The 20,729-nt window shown below is 35.6% G+C and overlaps 1 protein-coding gene across 6 annotated transcripts in view; it reads right to left on the minus strand.

Moving 5' to 3' along the window:
• RNF145 (ring finger protein 145) overlaps nucleotides 1-20,729 on the minus strand; it is a 47,514-nt gene that overhangs the window by 19,066 nt on the left and 7,719 nt on the right. For all 6 annotated transcript variants that reach the window (XM_074313855.2, XM_074313856.2, XM_074313857.2 and 3 more), the window contains 2 exons: nucleotides 16,739-16,847; nucleotides 5,674-5,765 (listed from right to left, as the gene is read on the minus strand). In XM_074313855.2, coding sequence (XP_074169956.1) covers nucleotides 5,674-5,765; nucleotides 16,739-16,847 — 201 coding nt within the window. The remainder of the gene's footprint in view (nucleotides 1-5,673; nucleotides 5,766-16,738; nucleotides 16,848-20,729) is intronic.

Here is a 20,729-nt window from a genome sequence, read left to right on the forward strand (position 1 = left end):
TCAATAATTAAAGTTAAAACCGAAAAGTTTAAGCAACAAAATCTCACAGAAGGTTATGCATGACCATTACAGAAAAGTTACAAAATATAGAAAAGTTAAAAAAAAAAAAAAAAAAAGAAAAACAACCTCAATCTCTTACAATCCCATGACCCACTGCTTATATCTTGGGTCCATTAAATGAAGAATTACATGTAAAGCCTTAGCACTGTATCTGAAACTCAGTAAGTGCTCAATACAACTTAGCTATTCATATTACGTGTTACCTTTTAAGATTTCTTCTATGCACATGAATATACACAAATACTTTGTGGAGATTTACATGAGGAGATTTACATACCACTTTACAACCGGCTTTTTTGATTTAATACATATTATGCATAAATCTTGCCACACTAATACATATATATAAGTTACATATATGGTTACTTTTTCAGTTGTATGATATGTTATATTGAAATGTATACACGACATAATATTAGCATTTGGCTATTTTCAAGTATTTCATAGTTACAAAAAGCTTCATTATGAATAAGCTTGTACATGTATAACATCCTAGTATAAACAAACTACTTGAAGCACATATCCTAATATTTTCTTAGACTCAATTCCTAAAAGTGGGATTAACTGAGTCAGAAGAAACATTTTATTAGGCTTTTGACACATGCTGGCAGACTACACCGCAGAAACCAAACACCCAGGGTACAGCGTCCCCATTTTCCCATTGACGTGCCAACAATGAAAGTAACTTAAAGAAGAAGAGGACAAGGAATATCTCCTAAGTTTCTTTTAATTTGTATTGTGTTGATAACCAGTAGCACTGACATTACAAATAAGCGTATTAAAAATTTTGCAAGTATTTGGTGAGATGCTTCTTCATTTTCTTTGCCCAATCTTCTACTAGGACATATAGCCGTCTACTGTGTGATCAAGATATTAATCTCCTTTGCCATGTAACTGTATGTTCCCAATGTGTCATTTGTCTGAATGTTTCAGTATCTTTTTCCTCTTATTAATATAGAAGTTTTTATTGTAAGTAGTCAAACCTATCAATCTTTTCTTTAATGGCTTCTGCCTTTGGTGCCATGGTTAATTACATGTCTTCTTTTACTCAAGATTATACAAGTAATCACTTATATTTTCTTTTAGTAATCTTTAATTTAAAAAGTAACATATTTGAAATTTTACAATAAGACAAAAAGTAAAGATCTAAGATTGTTTTCTCAGATGCTTAGTCAGTTGTCTCACATCTAGCTACTGGAATCATCCAATTGTTTTCTCATTAATTTGAAATGCCACTTTAGTATACTTCCAAATCTTTTGTATATTTGAGTCTGTGTTGGAATTTACTATTTTGTTTTCAATGACCTACTCAGGAGACAGTACCACACTGTTCCATTTCACTGACTGGACAAGTCTCCTCTCATTGTTCCTTTCAGAATATCTTGGAAATTCGTGAACACACGTTACCTTCCAGATTAATTTAAGAATCATTTAGTATGGTGTCAGATAGGTACTAGACTTGCTGGGGTGACCACTTCATACGGTATATAAATCTAATCACTATGCTGTATACCTGAAACTAATATAACATTGAATGTCAACTATAATTGAAAAATAAATTTAAAAAAAACAAACAAACAAAATATCTAGAAATCCTAGAATTCCTTCCCCAAAGAAAAGAATCATTTAGTCAAGTTCTCTTTCTTCTTGCCAAAAAAAAGCAAAACAATACTTTGGGATTTTGTTGTGTTCTATCCATATTATTGACAGAAGAATAGAAAAACAGTCACCATTTTTACACATTTATTAACAGTCTACTGTGTTATAACTCGTGTAGTATTCTCCCATAAAGTATTAATTTTAGCTTTAAAGAACTAATATAACTAATATTCAAATAATGTGAAAAACATTCATAGAGGCATAAAAAAGAGGAAAATCCGTTAAAAAAAAAAAAAAAAAGAAGAAGAGAAGCCAACCAAGTGAAATATGTCAACATGTTATAGGAGAGAAACCAAAGACATACCATCAGGCAATTAACTGGTTTTAGCCAGGCCACTCCCTACTGCTTCCCCCACCCTGGGAGGATGATTACAGTTTGCTCTCTGGAGAAGCTGAAACTGGCTCCTGGACACCATGCACAGTCCAGGGCAGGTGAGGTGCCCAAATGAAAAAGGTGGATTAAAAAATAAAAATCTGCACCAAAAGATGAGATCTCTCTAGATCTCCAAACACTGCTACCACGTTTGCTGCCACCCAGTTCTAGGATATAGGCTTCTCCTACAGGGGACAGTAAGATTCCTCTTTTGGGGAAACTGACCACGTCCAAGTGAAAAGACCTACAAACACTTACACTTAGGAGTCCCCCTAAAAACAGCCAGTCGCACTTGAATATCAACTGTGAAACACAGCCATTGGTAAGCCCTAAAGAGATTATAATCAAAATAACACACTGTGGTTAAATGATCAGTTAAGGACTCCCAGATATTTAAGTAAAACTTATGGTTTAAGCGGACTCAGGTGGGGCCTAGGCATCAGTGTGCATATTTCTTTATTTAAAATAACCAGGTGATTCTACTGCCGGGTTGAGAAACACTGCTGTCCCATGAAAGACAAAGACCAAATCAAACAGGAGAAAGATCTCAGAGGAAATGGAGGGAATGCAAGAAACAGAAGAAAGCTTCAAAGAGGTAAGTAATATATCTAAGAAATAAAACACTATCATAGTAAAAAGTATTAAATAAAAACAAGCTCCTGGATATTAAAAATCTGTAACAAGAAAATACAATAAAAGTGTTGGAAGATAAAGTTGGGAAATTTCAGAAAGTTAAAAGAAGGGGAAAAGTAGAGAAAAGAAAAATGTAACAGTAAGAAAGTTAGGTGCTCAATGTAGGAGAAACCTTAGCCAATGAACAGGATTTCCAGAAAGGGACAAATGAGAAAACATCAGGGAAGAAATGATCATGAGTCGAAAGAAGAGGCCTCTGGGGATGAACACCTGAGGGTGGGGAGGAGTGATGCGGGAGTCGGTTTTCATGATAAAACTGCAGTATTTCTTGACTTTTAAGGAAATGCTTCAATACTAAGAATGGTTAGGAATTTTCCTTCTTTCTGGCGTATCTTACTTTCATTGTGCTCACAGCTATGACATTGAAATTTCCTTGTTCAGCATGATGGAAACTTCCTCTAAGCTCTGAACATTCCCACAAGCCTATGCCAGCACATTCAGTGCTCAGTTCTGGGGTTACAGGCCTCATTTATCTTCTTACATAGAAGAATATGACTCATGTGCTATGATTCTCTTTAAGAGAAGATGATGACTCCTCTTTAGGTGAAAGAAGGAAGGAGTCGTACTGTTAGTGGAAATCTCTCCTGTTGTAGCTCCGAAAGAACAGGAAGTGGTTTATTGTAATGTGCCTATTCCAAGTGGTAATTCGAATAAACCAAAATCTCAATGTACTCTTTGGATTTCAGAATTCCACTATTAGAAATATCTCTAAGAAAGCTGCAACCCTAAGAAATGATGGCATATTCAAATTACTTAGTTTTTCATTAAAAGTTCATTAGTGGAATGGAAGAAAAGGAGTAGAAAGTTACTTTAAAATCAAAGTTAGAAGAAAACATGCCACTTAATAGTTTATGGATTTTGTTTTATTTGTAATTAACTGAATCTCAGTTGAGTAAATAGATCATCATAGCCACTGAAATGAACAATTTAAGGAAATATGTTTCAGATTTATACTAAACTGCGTCTATCACAGAATAAAAGAGAATATTTTACAAGCTTTCTACCCTAGCAAATATTTTCATACTTGAATGTTACCATTATTGAATATACCAACTCATAGGATACAATCATAAAGCAACATGTTTTGTCTCCTACTGTCTTTTAAAATCCACTCTGTGCAGATTAGTGGTCTCCTACCCCTAAGGTTAAATCCCATTAACTTTTCTAATAACCTAGCTGGCTTAGGTTATACTTCTCAATCTCGTAATAACCAAAACGTTGAAACTGATTTAAAGTTGAGGCTTTTCCCTTAATCTAGCTCAGGCCTCCTAACGCACTATGCACAGAAAAAGCTGCATTGCGAGAGTGGGTGGAGCACTGATGGCAGGATTCTCCCCTTTTCTTTGCCAGCACCATCTCCCTCTCTTCCTGACTTACTCATGATTGAAGCAGGTAGGGAGGAAGGAGACGGAGGGAAGCAGCCAATGCTTACTCGAGTGTACTCTTACAAGGATATGGTACTGCTGCTCCCTGGAGTTGGGGTAATTTAAACCTGGTCTTTCTCCCAGGCAATGTAATGGGTTATTCGGAGACTGTTCTCATCACTGGATCTCATCTGCAGTACCCCTAGTGCTTCTTATGGACCCTTTTCTGGCTGTTTTTGGTGCTTTCCTCAGCTGTTGGAAATCTGGAAGTTCAATCTCTGTTGGGATCTTGTCATCCTTCTAAGGGGCTCTTTTGGAAAGACTTAAGAAAACTCCAGACACTCTTGGGGCCTTCATCCAGTCCACAGGAAACATCCTTTGCCTACACAGATGAGGAGGCACAGGGAACCCTACAAGACATTTTCACTACAAAGTCAGAAACTCAATAGCCAGCAGCCAGCCAGTCCACCTTTGGTCTTTATATCAAATTACAATTATAGTATGAGGCACATATGTAATTTTGAATTTTCTGGAAGCCTTATTTTAAAAACTAAAAAAAAAAAAAAAAGTGAAATTAATTAACAATATATTTCATTTAACCTAATATATCCCAGATATTACCATAGACATTCAATCTATATAAAGAAACTAAGAAGACATTTTGCATCCTTTTTGTACTAAGTAATACAAAACCGGATGTGTGTTTTACACTTACAGTATATCTTATGTGGACTAACCACATCACAAGTGCTCAGTAGCCAGGCCACATGTGGCGAGTCTGGGACGGTGCAGCTTTAGATTTTGTGACATGGTCAGACACTAGTCCACAGTACACCTCCCTAGTCACAAAAGACATGTGACTCTCCAAATGCTCCACCGCCGAATTCTCGAGTTTAAGGGCTGGGGAGGTATTTCAGGGATAACAGTTCTCTCTAAAGAATCCTCCTCTATCTCCAACATTCAACCTTTTAACACCTTCTGCATGGGTAAAGTTAAGAGCCACAAAATAGGTTTTCTCTCACTTCTTTTTCTGCAACTCTGACATGGGAAGGTCTAGTGCCTCACTTTACACCATATCTATATTGCTTTGGGGTCTTAGCCAACACTTTTTATTTTTAACATTCTGCTACCTGAATATTTCAATCATGTCTCATGTTCTTCATGTTTCTGACAATTTAGTTTTGACTATAAGGTGATGGCTTTCGATAACAATAAACTTTAATCTGAAAATTAGCTTTATTTAAAAGTTAATCTCCCCAAATAATTAAAATACTGCTAAAAAAGCACAACTAATGTATGATTTTAAACATGCAAAAAAAGATAACACCTATGCATGGGGGAAAAAAGACTAAGAAAACGTAACATTTAACAATGGCTGTATTTTGTAAGAGTCGCCATGAGTAACTGAGTTTTCTTTTCTTTTTCTTTTTTTTTTTTGTAGTAACTATTTTATAAGCACCAATTTTATAAGACAGTAAGACTGGTTAGTTCCTACCTACACTTGAATTACTTTGTAATACTTACCTATTAAGGCTGTGGTAAACCGATTCATGGAGAGAGGTTCTAAATACATTGGTCCTTCATAGGCAGACTCCAGTTCACTCCTGACATAGTCCCTAGAGAAGCAAAATGCCAGAGTGTGTTAGAAACTTTCCAATGCAGACAGAGGAGAGAAGCAAGCAAAGCACAGAACTCCAATAAACAGTATATTCTGTTAATAACACCTCTCTCCACATCTATTCTAAGGAAACATTTAAGTATAAGAACTACATAGGGATGGCCTTCACCTCCTTCCATGCACTGGGAACGGAATTTACAGACACTGAATTTTACTATGCAGAGCAGACAGCCAAAGCTCACTGTGGGCGTTTCCTTCTTCCCATGACCTTATTAAATACTTTACGCCTAGTAGAAAGCCAGTTGAGGTGCCATCTCTCTACCCTACTTCTTAATAATATCTAGTAGTATTAAATACTTCCTCTTTCGGCTCTCTTCCACCATTCCCCCCGCCATATTTTCCCCAAAGTTTTGTCCCCGGTTATACTTAATTACAGGTAAAATCCCAAACTAGTTAGAAAACTGGCTCATAGGAGGACAATTCTTAAAAACTGTCACTTTCAACTCTACAGGGAATCTACAATTAAAATTATAATAATGAAGTAGGCTACAAATTCATTTTGAAACAAATCATAAATCAAATATTCCTTTATTAAGTTTATTTCATTTACCATTTGGTTAGTCAGAAATAAGATTTAAGTAGTAGCCAAAGAGCCTTTGCACACTGAGAAAACAACTTTTAGGGCCTAGGCAGGAAGCACAGAAAGGGAGAATTTAATTTATTATCAGTAAGTTAAGTGGTAACACTAGAAGATGGTTGTTTAAGTTTGTATGACATCAAAGTGAGGACATTTGTGTTAAAAAATTATTTTTTCTTCAACTGTTCAAAATGCTTTATTCATCGTACTTCAAAATAGTCTGAATGTTTCCAGTATTTCTGAACAAACTCATATGGCTGTATTTACTTTTTCCATGAAATTACTTCCTATTAGGCAATCAAGTTGAATTCCTTTAGCATAGCACAGCCAAACACGAAATGACCCTTACATAATCAGCAAGGAGAGTATTGCCAAAAACCAAAATGAAAAACCCAAATAAAACTTTTTTAAGAATGGGAGCAGTTTTGGTAACAATTATAAAAATCAATGACTAAGCTTTATGGGTGATTTAGCAATTCTCTGTCACTCTATGATGACTACTTGTAACTCATTATATATTAATAGTCTCCTTCTATTGAGACAAAGTCAAATTCTCAAGAGGAATAATTTTAATGCAGTGGTTGTCAACCAAGGGTGATTCTGTCCCTGAAGTGACATTCTGCACAGTCTGGAGACATTTTTACCTGTCACAGTTTGGAAGGGGGAGTTCGGGGTGCTATGGCACCTACGCCAAGATGCTGCCAAAACATTCTACAGTGCACTGAACAGCCCCCACAACAAAGAATTATCCAGTTCAGAAATTCAATGGTTGAAACCCTGTTTTAATGTAGAGAGGCACAAATGCTACAGGTGTAAATTACATATAAAATCTGATTACTAGATTACCACAGGTAACCATCAATGTAATCGTTATATTTTATATAGTTTTAGGACAGAAAGCTAAAGAATTGAGAATTATGAAATTTAAAATGTATGAATACCACTTAGATTTATGAAGTCTTTGAAGACGCTATTAAAGAAATAAATTTATATTTAAAAGAGATCTCACTCTGAGTCCCATTACTACGTAGGCCTCTAAAGCCAAATAATTTCTTTGTGGGCACACCACATCCCTCCCCAATAGATTCAGTTTAAAAAGAGGCCAGCGATGCCAGGGGCTGGGGAGAGGAGAAATAGAAATGACCACTTAAAGGTACTAGGCTTTATTTTGGGGTGATAGAGATGTTTTGGAATCAGATAATGGTGATGGCTGCACAACGACATTATGAATGTAATGTATGCCACTGAATTGTTCACTTTAAAGGGTTAATTTTACACGATGGGAATTTCACCTTAATAAAAAAGGGGGGCCTACAAGAGCAATATCCCTGAGGGGAAAAGCCAAAAGGTGCCCCAAAAGGACCTCAGTCCCCATGAGCTCTCACAATGAGGGCCGAGGGGAAGAGATTGGGTTCCCTGTCATGGTTTCTTTCCCTCGTTTGCTTTTGTCATCCTAGTATTGATGTTTTAAAATATAACTCAGCAAACTCAACACTGTTCCTGAATTTCTTATTGCCGAGTCATTTGTTAATTGTTTTGCATTATTTCCTAGCCTACTTTGGTTTACCCTCTTTTAAAAAGTTTCTTCGTCTTTAATCTTTAGAGTCTCTTACCTTATATTCTAATTTCACAAAACAAAACTTCTAAGGCAAATTAACATTCACTATGCTTTTTCTTTTTAACTCAAAAAGAATTTGCTGTATCCCTCGTATATTGCTAGCACTGCTAGGCTCTGAGAATACTGCAATCCCTGTGAGCATGAAGCTTACAAACCAGGAGGGGAAACATACATTAAACAAATACTTATCCTACCAATTATTTAATTACAAGTGTGATAAAAAATATAGAATGTTGTGAAATGTTTTAAAGTTTTTAAAGATTTTAAAGTTTACTCTATTTAAAAATCGTATCTTTTATTTTTACTTTTAGATTCTTTTTCATTTAGCTAGTTCTTTCTTCCTTTTGTCTCTTATTTTAAATATCACTCATTTTACTTATCTTACCTCTAATTATAGGGTTATTAGAAAAGGTTTTAATATAACTATTTCCTTTTCTTTTATCGTACCCTGTACTCCTTTGGGTTTTTTTAAAAAGCCTTTTCTTAACTTTCTAATCCTTTTTATGATTTTCTTTTTAGCTCTTTTCCAGTCTCCATATAATCATTACTTTGTGATTTGTTGAGATTATATGTAGGACATTTAGGGAGGCTGCATTCTAGAATAATCAGCCTTTAGACCACAAAGACAACACCCCGATGTTACGCAGTTTCTTCCCACTAGCTCTCTCATTATGCCCTCCTCTAGGACCCCAGGAATGGCGCTCCCTCAATGCTGCAATGTCCCCCGTTACTGTCCATTAAACTGCCCAAAAGAACCTGAGTTGTTGGATCAATCATCCTACCACATAAATTAATTAACATCTCCCCTAAGGACCTTAGATCATGTCCCTTTGCTCAACTCCCCTCGCTGTCCCTTCTGAAAGAAGAATCTGGGCACTGCACCCCAAACTATACAGAAGAACTGAAATAAGAATCAACGTTAACAACGATCTCTACATCTAAATGTTAACTTCATGCTGTCTCATGGTGGCAATGAACACTCTTGGTTATACTCAGTTTCAACAGAGTAGGTCATCCACAACATTAAAAAACATGACAACAAGACTAAAAAAGAAGACCCCAGAGAAGGAATTATCTAAAATTCCATGAATCATTACAGGCCAAAAATTAGTCTGAGGCAAGAGCCTAATTTTTAACAGAATTTCAGAGCCTAAATTTTAACAGAAATTCCAATTTTTAACAGAATTTTATAACTATTTTAAGACTCAATCAGATGAGATATTCAAAAGCACTATTATAATTTTTTGATTTAGAAGATTTAAATGGTAAAATGTATTAAGTTGGTCAGAAGCAAGAATTCCTGCCTTCTACTTGTAACTGAATAAAATCGTTCCTGTATGAAGCTTCTTTTTTTCACTTTGTCAGAAATATGTGCAATGCTGACAGCCAACCCTGAGCACTAACAAACGAAACACTTTAAAATCCCCTCCCCCAGTCCCTGTTCCGGAGCCTATTCTCCTTTGACTGAAACTGTTTGGGGGCATAAGGAATGTGTAAGACGCATTTGAAAAGAGACTCAAGGATAGCTTGCAATTGGGAAAACTCTCGCTATAAAGAGAAGCATAAAAGTTATTTAAAAAATAAATAACAACAAAACCTAGGAGCTTACCAATTCAGCAATGATTAAAAACCTTTACTTAGTATCAGTCTCTTAAGCAACCTGAGTTACTGAACAACCTAGGAACAATCTGTACCTTCTGGCCACTTAGAGCTTTCCTACAATGTTACTTCCAAAGAAACCTAATCTTTGCAATATGTGCAAACAAAGGCACAGCTCAATTTAAGAGATCACAGATACTGAGATGCTCCGACTCCTGGATTTCAGGACCTACTACACCCTAAGTGCTGTGCTAGCAACTGAATAGTTCATTCACCCAGAGTTTAATTACTTAAATCATCTCTGCCACCCTGCTTCTTTCTTCAACTTCTTTCTGACCCCCTACTAAATGTTTAGCGCCTGCATCTGATAATACTCAAAAAAAAGAAAACATCAAATACTGAAATGGGTCAATTTTATTCCTGTCAAAATTAAAAGCTGAGTATATAATGACAAAATTCATTTTAACAATCCTTTTATCCAATAACAATGGTTCTTAACTGAGGAAAATTTTGTTCCTCGGGAGACAATATTTGGCAACCAGAGACACTTTTTGGTTTCCCGGCTGTTGGGGGCCGGTGGGACTCAGCAATCAAGTGAGTGCAGGAAGGAGGTTAGCATCCCGTAATGCACAGGACTGCCCCCACAGCAAAGAATGACCCCACCCCAAGTGCTAATAGTTCCCACATAGAGAAACCCTCATCTACAGCTTAGACTTACACAATCTTCCATAAAATGGAGAGCTAATTACCTGTATTTTACACGTAAGCAACTCCTGGGAAAGCTTTACATTTGAAACCATATTAACACACCAAGACCAGGATGAAAAATAGTATACTTTTACCTTTTGAAACCCATAGGCTCTTAATTCAAGTCATACATATACAAAATTGATATGCTGGTTCAAAAATCTAACAATAAAGCAAGGAACTTAAGAATACTGAAGTTTAAAAGTTTTAGAGAGAAACATCCAACTGTGGATCTGAACCATGACCACAGCCCCATAGGAATGGTCATATGGTCATAGTCCCCCCCACCCCCCGCCCCTTTTAGCTCTGGACAGTCTCAATTTTAAAGTAGGACTGGCACTGGAAAATACATTTCTTACATCAGTCAAAATGAAAAGCATAATTTAGTAATGTTAAGAATTAAAAACCTGACATTTATCAAATTCTAATGAATTCAATTAGAATATTAATATTAAATGTTCATACTACACCACCTAAATCCATGGATTTTCTAAAGTTTAATTCTTCTGAACTGCAAGCTATAACCATTTATAGGCACATTCTAAACAGGCTTTTATTCACTTAAGGGTAATCAGCCTCATTATGTGAATACATGCATTTAGGGAAAATAGATCCAATTTTTTAAGAGTTCATGAAATTTTGAATTTAAAAAATTAGTATTTGCAAATGTCTTTTTCTAAAGTCAGTTTTTGAAGTACCAAATGGATTGTTTAAATTATCCAAGTATTGATTGTTCTTCTCAGGACCATGCTTATACTCTGCCTTGATATAACTGGACTGGAATGAATGATGGAAACAATTTTAAATCGCATAAATGATAATGGACTTGTATCTGGAATATATAAAGAATTCCTACAACTCAATTAACACGTTGCGTATGGCGGGGTTTAAATCCCTCGTGAAGATTCTCGTGATTCGTACGCAACGTGTTAAAAAAAGGCAACTCAATTAAATAATGGCCAAAGGTTCTGAATAAACATTTCTCCAAAAATTTACATGAAAAGATGTACAACCTCATTAGCCATCAAGAAACTACAAATCACAACAACCACAATGAAATATCACTTCATACTCACTATGAAGGCTATACTACAAAATACAAGCACCAAGTGTTAGCGAAGATATGGAGAAATTGAATTCCTCATACACGGCTGGTGAAAACATACAATAGTGCAGCCATGTTAGAAAATAGTCTGGCAGTTCCTCAAAAGGTCAAACAAATACTGTACAATCCAGAAATTCCACTCCAAAGTACATGCCCAAGAAAAAAATGTCCACACAAAAACCATGAATGTTCACAGCATTATTCATAATAGCCAAAAAGTGGAAACAACCCAAATGTCCATCAGTGGATAAACAAAATGTGGTATATTCACACACAGAATATAATTTGGACATAAAAAGAAAGTACTGATACATACTACGACATGATGAACCTTGAAAGCATGCTAAGTGAAAAAGGCCAGGCACAAAGGACCACATACTTATATAATTCAATGTTTATGAAATATCCAGAGTAGACCAATGCAGAGACAGAAAATAGAATCACAGTTGCCTGGGGTGCGTGGGGGGTATGATATTGGTGGGAAATGGGGAGTGACTGCTGGGTAGGGGGTGTCTTCTTAGAGTGAAGAAAATGTTCTATATTCAATTGTGATCATGGTTTGCACAATTCTATAAATGTACTAAAATTCACTGAGCTGCATACTTTAAGTAGGTATGTGAATTATATCTCAATAAATCTATTATTTTTAAAAAAAGATACTTGGTTATGAAACTGCCACATGAAATCTGAACTATCTTTTTTTTTTAAACTAAAAACTTCAGCCTTAACATTTTATAAATGTGACATGTTCGAGCTTCAATATTTATTAAATGTGACATGCTATGAATAATTCAAGAATCACACACCTTTCACCTTTGCTAACCTTTTGTGAGAGAGCACCATGTAGTGTAAATTATACTGAGGAGAAATACTAAAATATGCCACCTCTTGGAATTTGTTAGTTTAATATCAAAACTAGCTCCAGAAGATGGACAGTCTTACTTTACAGTTTCAAAGAGGCAACTTGCCAAGGTAACATAGTATTTACTAAGTAGGGAAACTATTTCATACCCAGTGTTATTCTAAAACTGATTTTCTTCCTACCGCTTGCCTAAGAGAACTGAACTAAGAAAACCTGGATTCAAGTTCAACTCTGGGATTGCCCCTTCCTAGCTGTTGGCCCACTTTAGTTTTTTCATCTATAGACTTCAAAAGATTATAAAGATCGAAATGAAATAAAGAACTGGAAATGCTTTTGCACACTGTAAAATTTTATTACAATCTTTTTAATTGTTTAAAATAAGTTTGGATTTTTTTCATAATGAAACAAACTTTAAACATAAGGAAAAAACATTCCCAGATACACTAAAACTAAAAAGTTGAAATTGCCACAACGATAAGACAGAAAAAGGCTTTTCTTCACCTCTGACACTTTTAGGGTCCCCTTTATCCTTATATAACAGAATTTTGACTGCTCTGGAAAAGCATGGATGGTAAAACTATAGACAAAAATAGAGCCACATAGTTTCAGCTATCACTACACCACAAACCACATAGAAACTGAAAAACCCTAAGGAAAAGGGCAGGTTCATTGTTTTTTCACCCAGAATTATAATAACTAGCAAAGCAATAATTTTAATAACTTTACCTTCAACTTTGAAATTTCTTTCCTATTAACTCTAAAAAGCTATCATTATATAGCTATACCATGGAATACTATGCCATTTAAAAAATCATTTTTTAAAGACTAGCAACCCAGGAAAATGCTCATAAAACACTGCTGCATACTAAAAACAAGACATTAAGAATGTTAGTTAAAATTCACTGAGCACTAGTAAAGAGTAAAGTGTTAGAAATTGTGCTAAGAGCTTTACATGCTTTATCTTATTAAATCTTCACAATAGCCCTTATCACCATTTTACAAGTGAGGGAAACTGAGATGTATCTTTCTGGTGACACTAAGCTTACAGAGCAGTACATAAGGGCTGTGAAGGCTTACCTGTCCATTTATCCAAGATACGGCACTCACGTGTGTCCGGGCACTCAATTACACCCGAAAACGGTGACTTGGCAGCCCATACACTAACTATTGCACACTTTTTGTTTAAAAAATGAATAAAAAGGTAGGGAACATCTCTACTTTGAGCTTAAGGTGAGATTCAGAGGTGTCTAGGTAAAGCCACAGGACGAGATTGCGGCTGGGGGCTTGGGGTTGGTGGCAGTGGAGCAGGAAGGACATTATGTCTGTGTCAGACTGGCCCTTGGGCTCCTCGTCTAAACCCTATGGAGAAAGATGTGACAGGAAAAGGCTGTTCCCAGGAAGAGTGGTCTAAGACACAGGGACATCCTTGTGTGACACCAAATTAGAAAAGTCATTGTCCCCACTTTAGAGTAAGACACAGCTTGATTTGAAACACTGTGAGGAGCACAAGAAACGCATACGCCTCTGGCAGCTCCAGAGTTTGCAACTGTGATATGCAAGGGCATACCCTGGGCAAAGACAGTGGCAGACGTTAAAAAGTAGGGCACCTCCAGGTACCATTTTGAGCAGAAGAAATCAACCAGACAGGCACAGAAGAGAGGAACGTGAGAAGACTGTGTTTTGGGGAAACAACCTGGGTCCTTGGAGAAACATCTAGATGAAATACTAAGGAGGAAGAAGGTGCTCCTTCAACAAGAAGGGACAAGAGCCAGTGACTGCTCATTGCTTTCACTTCTTAGGAGTTGGAAAAATAATTATCTATTTAAGTGGTGAAAACTGGAAGGTATTAAAAAACTGGAAGGAAATACCAGAATTTTAACAGGTCTATCTATGGGGAGTGTGATTGTTATTGCCTTTAAATTTTCTGTATTTCCCCAAAATTGTCTACAGCGAACGGTAATATTTTATAATCAGGAAAATAAAAGGAGCTTTAAAAAGTTAACTATTCAAGTTATAAAAATGCTATTTCTAAGATTCAAGCTCAAGATTACAGCAAAATGTGTATTTCAGACCTCAAAAAAATTATATCTTGTTATATATACAAAGTTAACTGTCATTCTTCTTAGAATTGGGAGTGTATTTTATTATGGTTATACATTTCAATCAAAACGAAAGAAATTATACCCCCCAAATTTGTCTACCCCATTACATTTACTGTGTAGCTTTTGGTTCACCATATTTCAATATTCTGTTCCAAAGTAAGAACCTCATATTCGCTGGCACACTAGAGTCTTAAAATTTGGGACTAGCATCCCAATGACATTTTTTAAAATAGAACAAAAAATCATCAGATTTGTTTGGAACCACAAAAGACCCCGAATAGCCAAAGCAATCTTAAGAAAAAAGAACAATACTGGAGGTATCATACTCCCTGACTTTAGCTTGTACTACAGGGCTACAATAATCAAAACAGCATGGTATTGGCAGGAAAACAGACACATAGACCAATGGAATAGAATTGAGAACCCAGAAATAAAACCACATAAATATGGACAGACAATTTTTGACAAAGAAGCAAAAAACATACAATGGAGCAAAGACAGCCTCTTCAATAAATGGTGCTGGGAGAATTGGAAAGCCACGTGCAAAAGAATGAAACTGGACTGCTATTTGTCACCATGTACCAAAGTTAATTCAAAATGGATCAAAGACTTAAGCATAAGACCTGACACAATAAACTGCATAGAAGAAAACACAGGTACTAAACTTATGGATCTTGGGTTCAAAGAGCATTTTATGAATTTGACTCCAAAGGCAATGGAAGTAAAAGCTACAATAAACGAATGGGACTATATGAAACTTAAAAGCTTCTGCACAGCAAAAGAAACCATCGACAAAATAAAGAGGCAACCAACTGAATGGGAGAAGATTTTTGCAAACAGTGCCTCCGATAAGGGGCTAATATCCAAAATATACAAGGAACTCATGAAACTCAACAACAAAAAGCAAACAATCCAATTGAAAAATGGGCAGACGACCTGAAGAGACATTTCTCCAAAGAGGACATACAAATGGCAAATAGACATATGAAAAAACGCTCAACATCACTAATCATCAGAGAAATGCAAATAAAAACCACAATGAGGTATCACCTCAGCCCAGTCAGAATGGCTATCATCAACAAGACAAATAGTAACAAGTGTTGGAGAGGCCGTGGAGAAAAAGGAACCTTCATACACTGTTGGTGGGAATGCAGACTGGTGCAGCCGTTATAGAAGGCAGTGTGGAGGTTCCTCAAAAAATTACGAATAGAATTACCATATGACCCAGCAATCCCTCTCCTGGGTATCTACCCAAAAAATCTGAAAACATTATCCATAAAGACACGTGTGCTCCAATGTTCATTGCAGCTTTATATACGGGGTCAAGACATGGAAACAACCAAAATATCCTTCGATAGATGAATGGATAAAGAAGTTGTGGTATATAAACACAATGGAATACTATTCGGCAGTAAGAAAAGATGATATAGGAACATTGGTGACAACATGGATGGATCTTGAGAGTGTAATGCTGAGCGAAATAAGTCAGACAGAAAAAGCAGAGGACCATATGATTTCACTGATATGTGGTATATAAACCAAAAACAACAAAAGAACAAGACAAACAAATGAGAAACAAAAACTCGTAGACACAGACAATAGTTTAGTGGTTACCAGAGGGTAAGGGGGATGAGGGTGGGAGATGAGGGTAAGGGGGATCAAATACATGGTGATGGAAGGAGAACGGACTCAGGGTGGTGAACACACAATCGGATTTATAGATGATGTAATACAGAATTGTACACCTGAAATCTATGTAATTTTACTAACAATTGTTACCCCAATAAATTAAAAAAAAACTTGGGGACCAGCAGACCTGGCCATACAGACAATATCGCTAAAGAGGCAGAAGTTCTGAGCTATACAATTAACCTCATCAAATAATTTGTATCAGTCATTCCCTATATACCTGGTTGCATCTTTACTGATTCTCATGCATCATAAACTGACTCTCTGAAATGATGAAAGTAATGAAGTCTGCAATTGTTAAACTGTTCCTACTGCTTATCTTTGGAAATTCTTTTATCTGGTAATACAGAAAAGTCCATGGGTATCATTGTAAACATAACCTTACGGCCCATTTCATCTTAAGATTGTTTTTAAAAGCAGAAATAAAATTTAAGGCATAACCCCAGCTACCGATCCTGTATGGTAATATTTATTTAGAAAACAAGTATCAAAATAACTTTTTAATATCTACCAAAAGCTCAGCTTCTGAATAGTGTTCATGAAAAGTATTTTATTGGTAAAGAAAAACTTTAAATTCAGTCATAGATTTCAAAAATGGGGTCAAACTCTTACCTGGAGATTTGATGTCCAGCATAGAGGAGCAGGGCAGTCAAAAAATACAGGTAAAGCTGAACCAGGTGCTGCCTGGGCAAGGTTAGTAGCACAACACTTAAGATATAACCTGTTGTAAAAATGAAGAGATATAAATAAAATACGAGTCTAATTTAGTCTCCAAATTAATTACACTAATAAAAAGAGCTTGAAGTAAATTACTTTCCAATTAGGTTTCAACAACTTTGAGGTTTTTTTACTTCACTATCAGAGTAAGGTCAGCACAGTAAAATCACTACGGATTTTTTGTTGAAGATATAGAGTATGTTTCACTTCTTCTGTAGATGTTTCTACTTTATAATCAAACACATCACATAAAGGTGCAGCGGGACTCCTCTCATCATCTCCCCTTCCTGATATCTACTTATCTGTTCTGTACCAATTCTCTCATTCTCTATCTAGTCCCAGAGAAAGAAGTGGGTGTCCTCATGTCCCTCTCTAAGGCTGCCCTTTCCATTCAATTTAAGGTCTTATTTTTCCAACTCCTAAAAACTTCTATCTTCTACATCTTCAATCATTCCCGACAACAGTCCCTACCTCTTTTCAAAGGATGTGCAGCGCTCTTCCCCATCTTGAAGAAAAATCTCTCTTATTCTATTATCTATTTTTCTCATTCCACTGACACGTTATATGCAAACTATCTACCGATGCCTCTATTTTCTAAAGGTGTTAGTCCCTCATTACCCTCTACAATCTACAAACCCCCTCCCACTCTAAAGAGACTCAGAAGTCAATGATTACCTTCTTGTCAAATCTAACACTTCCTGCTTCTCCTTGTCTCAGCATCTAAGGCAACTACCTTCAAAACTGTTATCCTTTGGTTCTGTGACATGAATTTCCTTTTACCCTCTAATTCTCCCCTCCACTTTCTTTTCACCCTCTCAAATGAAAATAGGAAATTTAGTCTGTGAACAACTGCTTTTCTCTCTATAAAGTATCTAGCTCAAAGAATCTATTTTGTTGCTTCAAATATACCATTCCAGATGTATGTTATCAACAAACAGTTACTGGAAACCTACTGCATAAGCTAAAGTACTTAATCAATGCCTATTCTAAGAAAAAAACTTCACCATTTCTTATTGGAAGTAGACACTTCACAAAGCTCACACCTAAGACGTATTCCAGTTAAATGTTCTCATATGCAACAGTACAAACTGAGCTCCCATCCTCCTCCCTCAACAAGCTGGCTCACCCCTTCATTCTCCTATATCCCCGCCACTCTGACTCAAACCGGCGTCATCTTTTGTTACTAAGCCCTGCTGAGTCTTCCTCAGTAAGTCTCTCATGTGTTACCCTTCCTTTCCAGTCCCTATGCCCCATCCTAATCTGCTCTATAATATAATAGTACACTAATTGCTATTCTTTTTTCACTCTCTTTCCATCTTCATACATCTTGTATTTCATTACAAGGGTAATAGTCCCAAAACCATCACTTTCATCTAGAGAACACTCTTGCTCTAAAACTTTCAAAAGTTCTGAACTTCTCAGTCTGACATTCTAGATCTTGAAAAATCTAGTCCCAGTCAACTCTCTTGTAACTAGTTTCCACTTATTAATGAGTCTTTATTTGGGCACATGTATCCCTTCTTAGCAATTAATGCCCCACTCACGGTGATTCACTCATGCTTAAAGCTAAGGAAACAGGAGGTGTGCTAAGGACTAAAGAGAGATTTCAGACTTCCCACACATCCTAACTTCAAGAACAATCCAGCACAAGTCAGAGATAAGTATTTCTATTCACTTTTTGTTTCTTAAAATAATTTCCCCAATTTATTTTATTAACCTCTATCTTAAAGGACTTCAGAGGTATTTAAAAGGATGTTTATTATATTTAGCAAGCATTTCTCATGTTTGTCGCTGAAGGATTTTTCTAATCAGTCTATTGCATGAAACCTTTCCTTAAATTCTGTCTTTTAATGAACTAGCATTTTCCTTTCCAGGTATTCTAATCTTTCCCTTCTCCTGCACATCTCATAAAATCAGCTGCCAAATTCTCTAAAGATACTCATTTCATTCTTTCTTTCAATTATCCAGTCTTTCATGCAACATTATTACATGTCAAGTGTGATCCATATGTACTAGACACACGGAAGAGCCAAAGAATAAAGAAATCGGTCTAGTGAAAAAAATAAACATGGACAAAAGTATGAAACAATATTGCTGCTGTAATAAACAAACATTAGAAGGGCTATGGTTAATTAAGTGATTAAGTTTGATCTGGACCCCAAAGGTAAATGGAGCGTTACACCAGGCTAAGGAAAAAGAGAAACAGTTTCAGGAAAAGAGAATAACATATAAAAACCAAAAACCAAAACAAAAAAGGTATAAAAACAAAGGATATTATCAGGAGACAATAAATTCTGTACGCTAGACTAGAATTTGGTGTAAACAGAAAGACTATTGGGAGGGTATTGGGAGACGAGGCTGATACACTAAGCCTCAATATAAAGCCTTGTGCATATTAAGTTTAGACTGAAATAATGGTTCTCACTTAGGTTAGAGACCCACTTAGGTTAGGTAATAAAACAAAAAAATGAAACAACAAAAACCTTATGACTCATCTATACTCCCATTTTCACATTCCAGTCGAAACATAACTATGATAATGACATATTACACAAGATTTTTGAGAGATTATGAACACTTATACAAAAATGATAGTATGCACAAATCATTTGAACTACAAAGACTAGGTAATTCCAAAGTTCATATAGAAAACTAACAATAACAGAAAAACTCAAAGCAGCAAATATAAAACAATGAAGGCACTAACTATCAGACAGTAAAATAGAATCAAAATCCTCAGTAACAGGCAAACTAAAAGGATAAAAAAAAAATTCAGAAATGAAACAAAATGTGTGTGATAATACAGTATATTAGTATGCAGTATAAATTAGTATGCAGTATATACTATATATTATATATATGTATAATTTAGTATATAATACTCAGGAAAATTTGGACTAAACTAATAAATACATACAGGTTACCAGACAGTAATCTGTAAAAAAAATAAAATTATACCTATAACACACTGTACATGCATATAAATTCTAAATGAAGCAAAGATTTACATGTAAGAAATAATAAATAAATAAATTTAAGAAATAAAACCACAAAAACAATGCAATAAAATGATAAAATTCTTTATAAACTCAAGAACAGGAAAGGCTTTTCTAATTGATTGAAGATCCTAAAGCTATAGAAGAAGAAACAACAAATTGAACCACATTTAAAACAAATTCTGCATGTCAAAACACACCAAGCAAAATCAAGGGAAATGAAACCGGAAAACATAATTTCAACTCATCACAAAAAATTACTTTCTTTTGTGTAAAACCAAACTCCCACAAATTGGGAAGAAAAGGCTAACAATCCCATAGAAAAGTGGGCAAGAGACATTAACTAACAACTCTCTGAAAAAGAAATACACATTTTTCTTAAACGTAAATATATTACACCTCACTCATAAGAAAAATACAAATTAAAACTACATTTAAAAACATACATTTTTCACCTACTGGAGTAGCTAAATATAAAAGGTTGATAACATTGTTTTGAAAAGGATGTAGGACTGCAGGAACTCACAGCCATCATTAGTGGAGGTACAAAATAGTAAAACCCTGTGGTTAATGCCTAGGGAGAATGGTATTGATCAGTATTGCAAATGTATATACTCTTTAAGCCGGCAATTTCACTTCTAGTAATTTATCCCAAGGCTATTTTGCATCTGATGACATTATGGTTATACAAAATTATTTAGAATAACACAATGAAATAGAAGACAGAGCTATCTAAAATGTCTACCAGTAGAGTAATTAGTTCAATAAATTATGGTACAGCCATATGAGGATACTACACCACTATAAAACAAAATTGCAGGGTTGGGGAAGAGTGAGTCCTCAACATTTAATCAGAACCTTATGATTTGACAGAACAGAGTACAAAACTA

This window comes from Rhinolophus sinicus, chromosome 5 (genome assembly GCF_057876585.1).
Source record: "Rhinolophus sinicus isolate RSI-liver-muscle chromosome 5, RSI-T2T, whole genome shotgun sequence".
In the NCBI taxonomy this organism is placed as follows: Eukaryota; Metazoa; Chordata; class Mammalia; order Chiroptera; family Rhinolophidae; genus Rhinolophus; species Rhinolophus sinicus.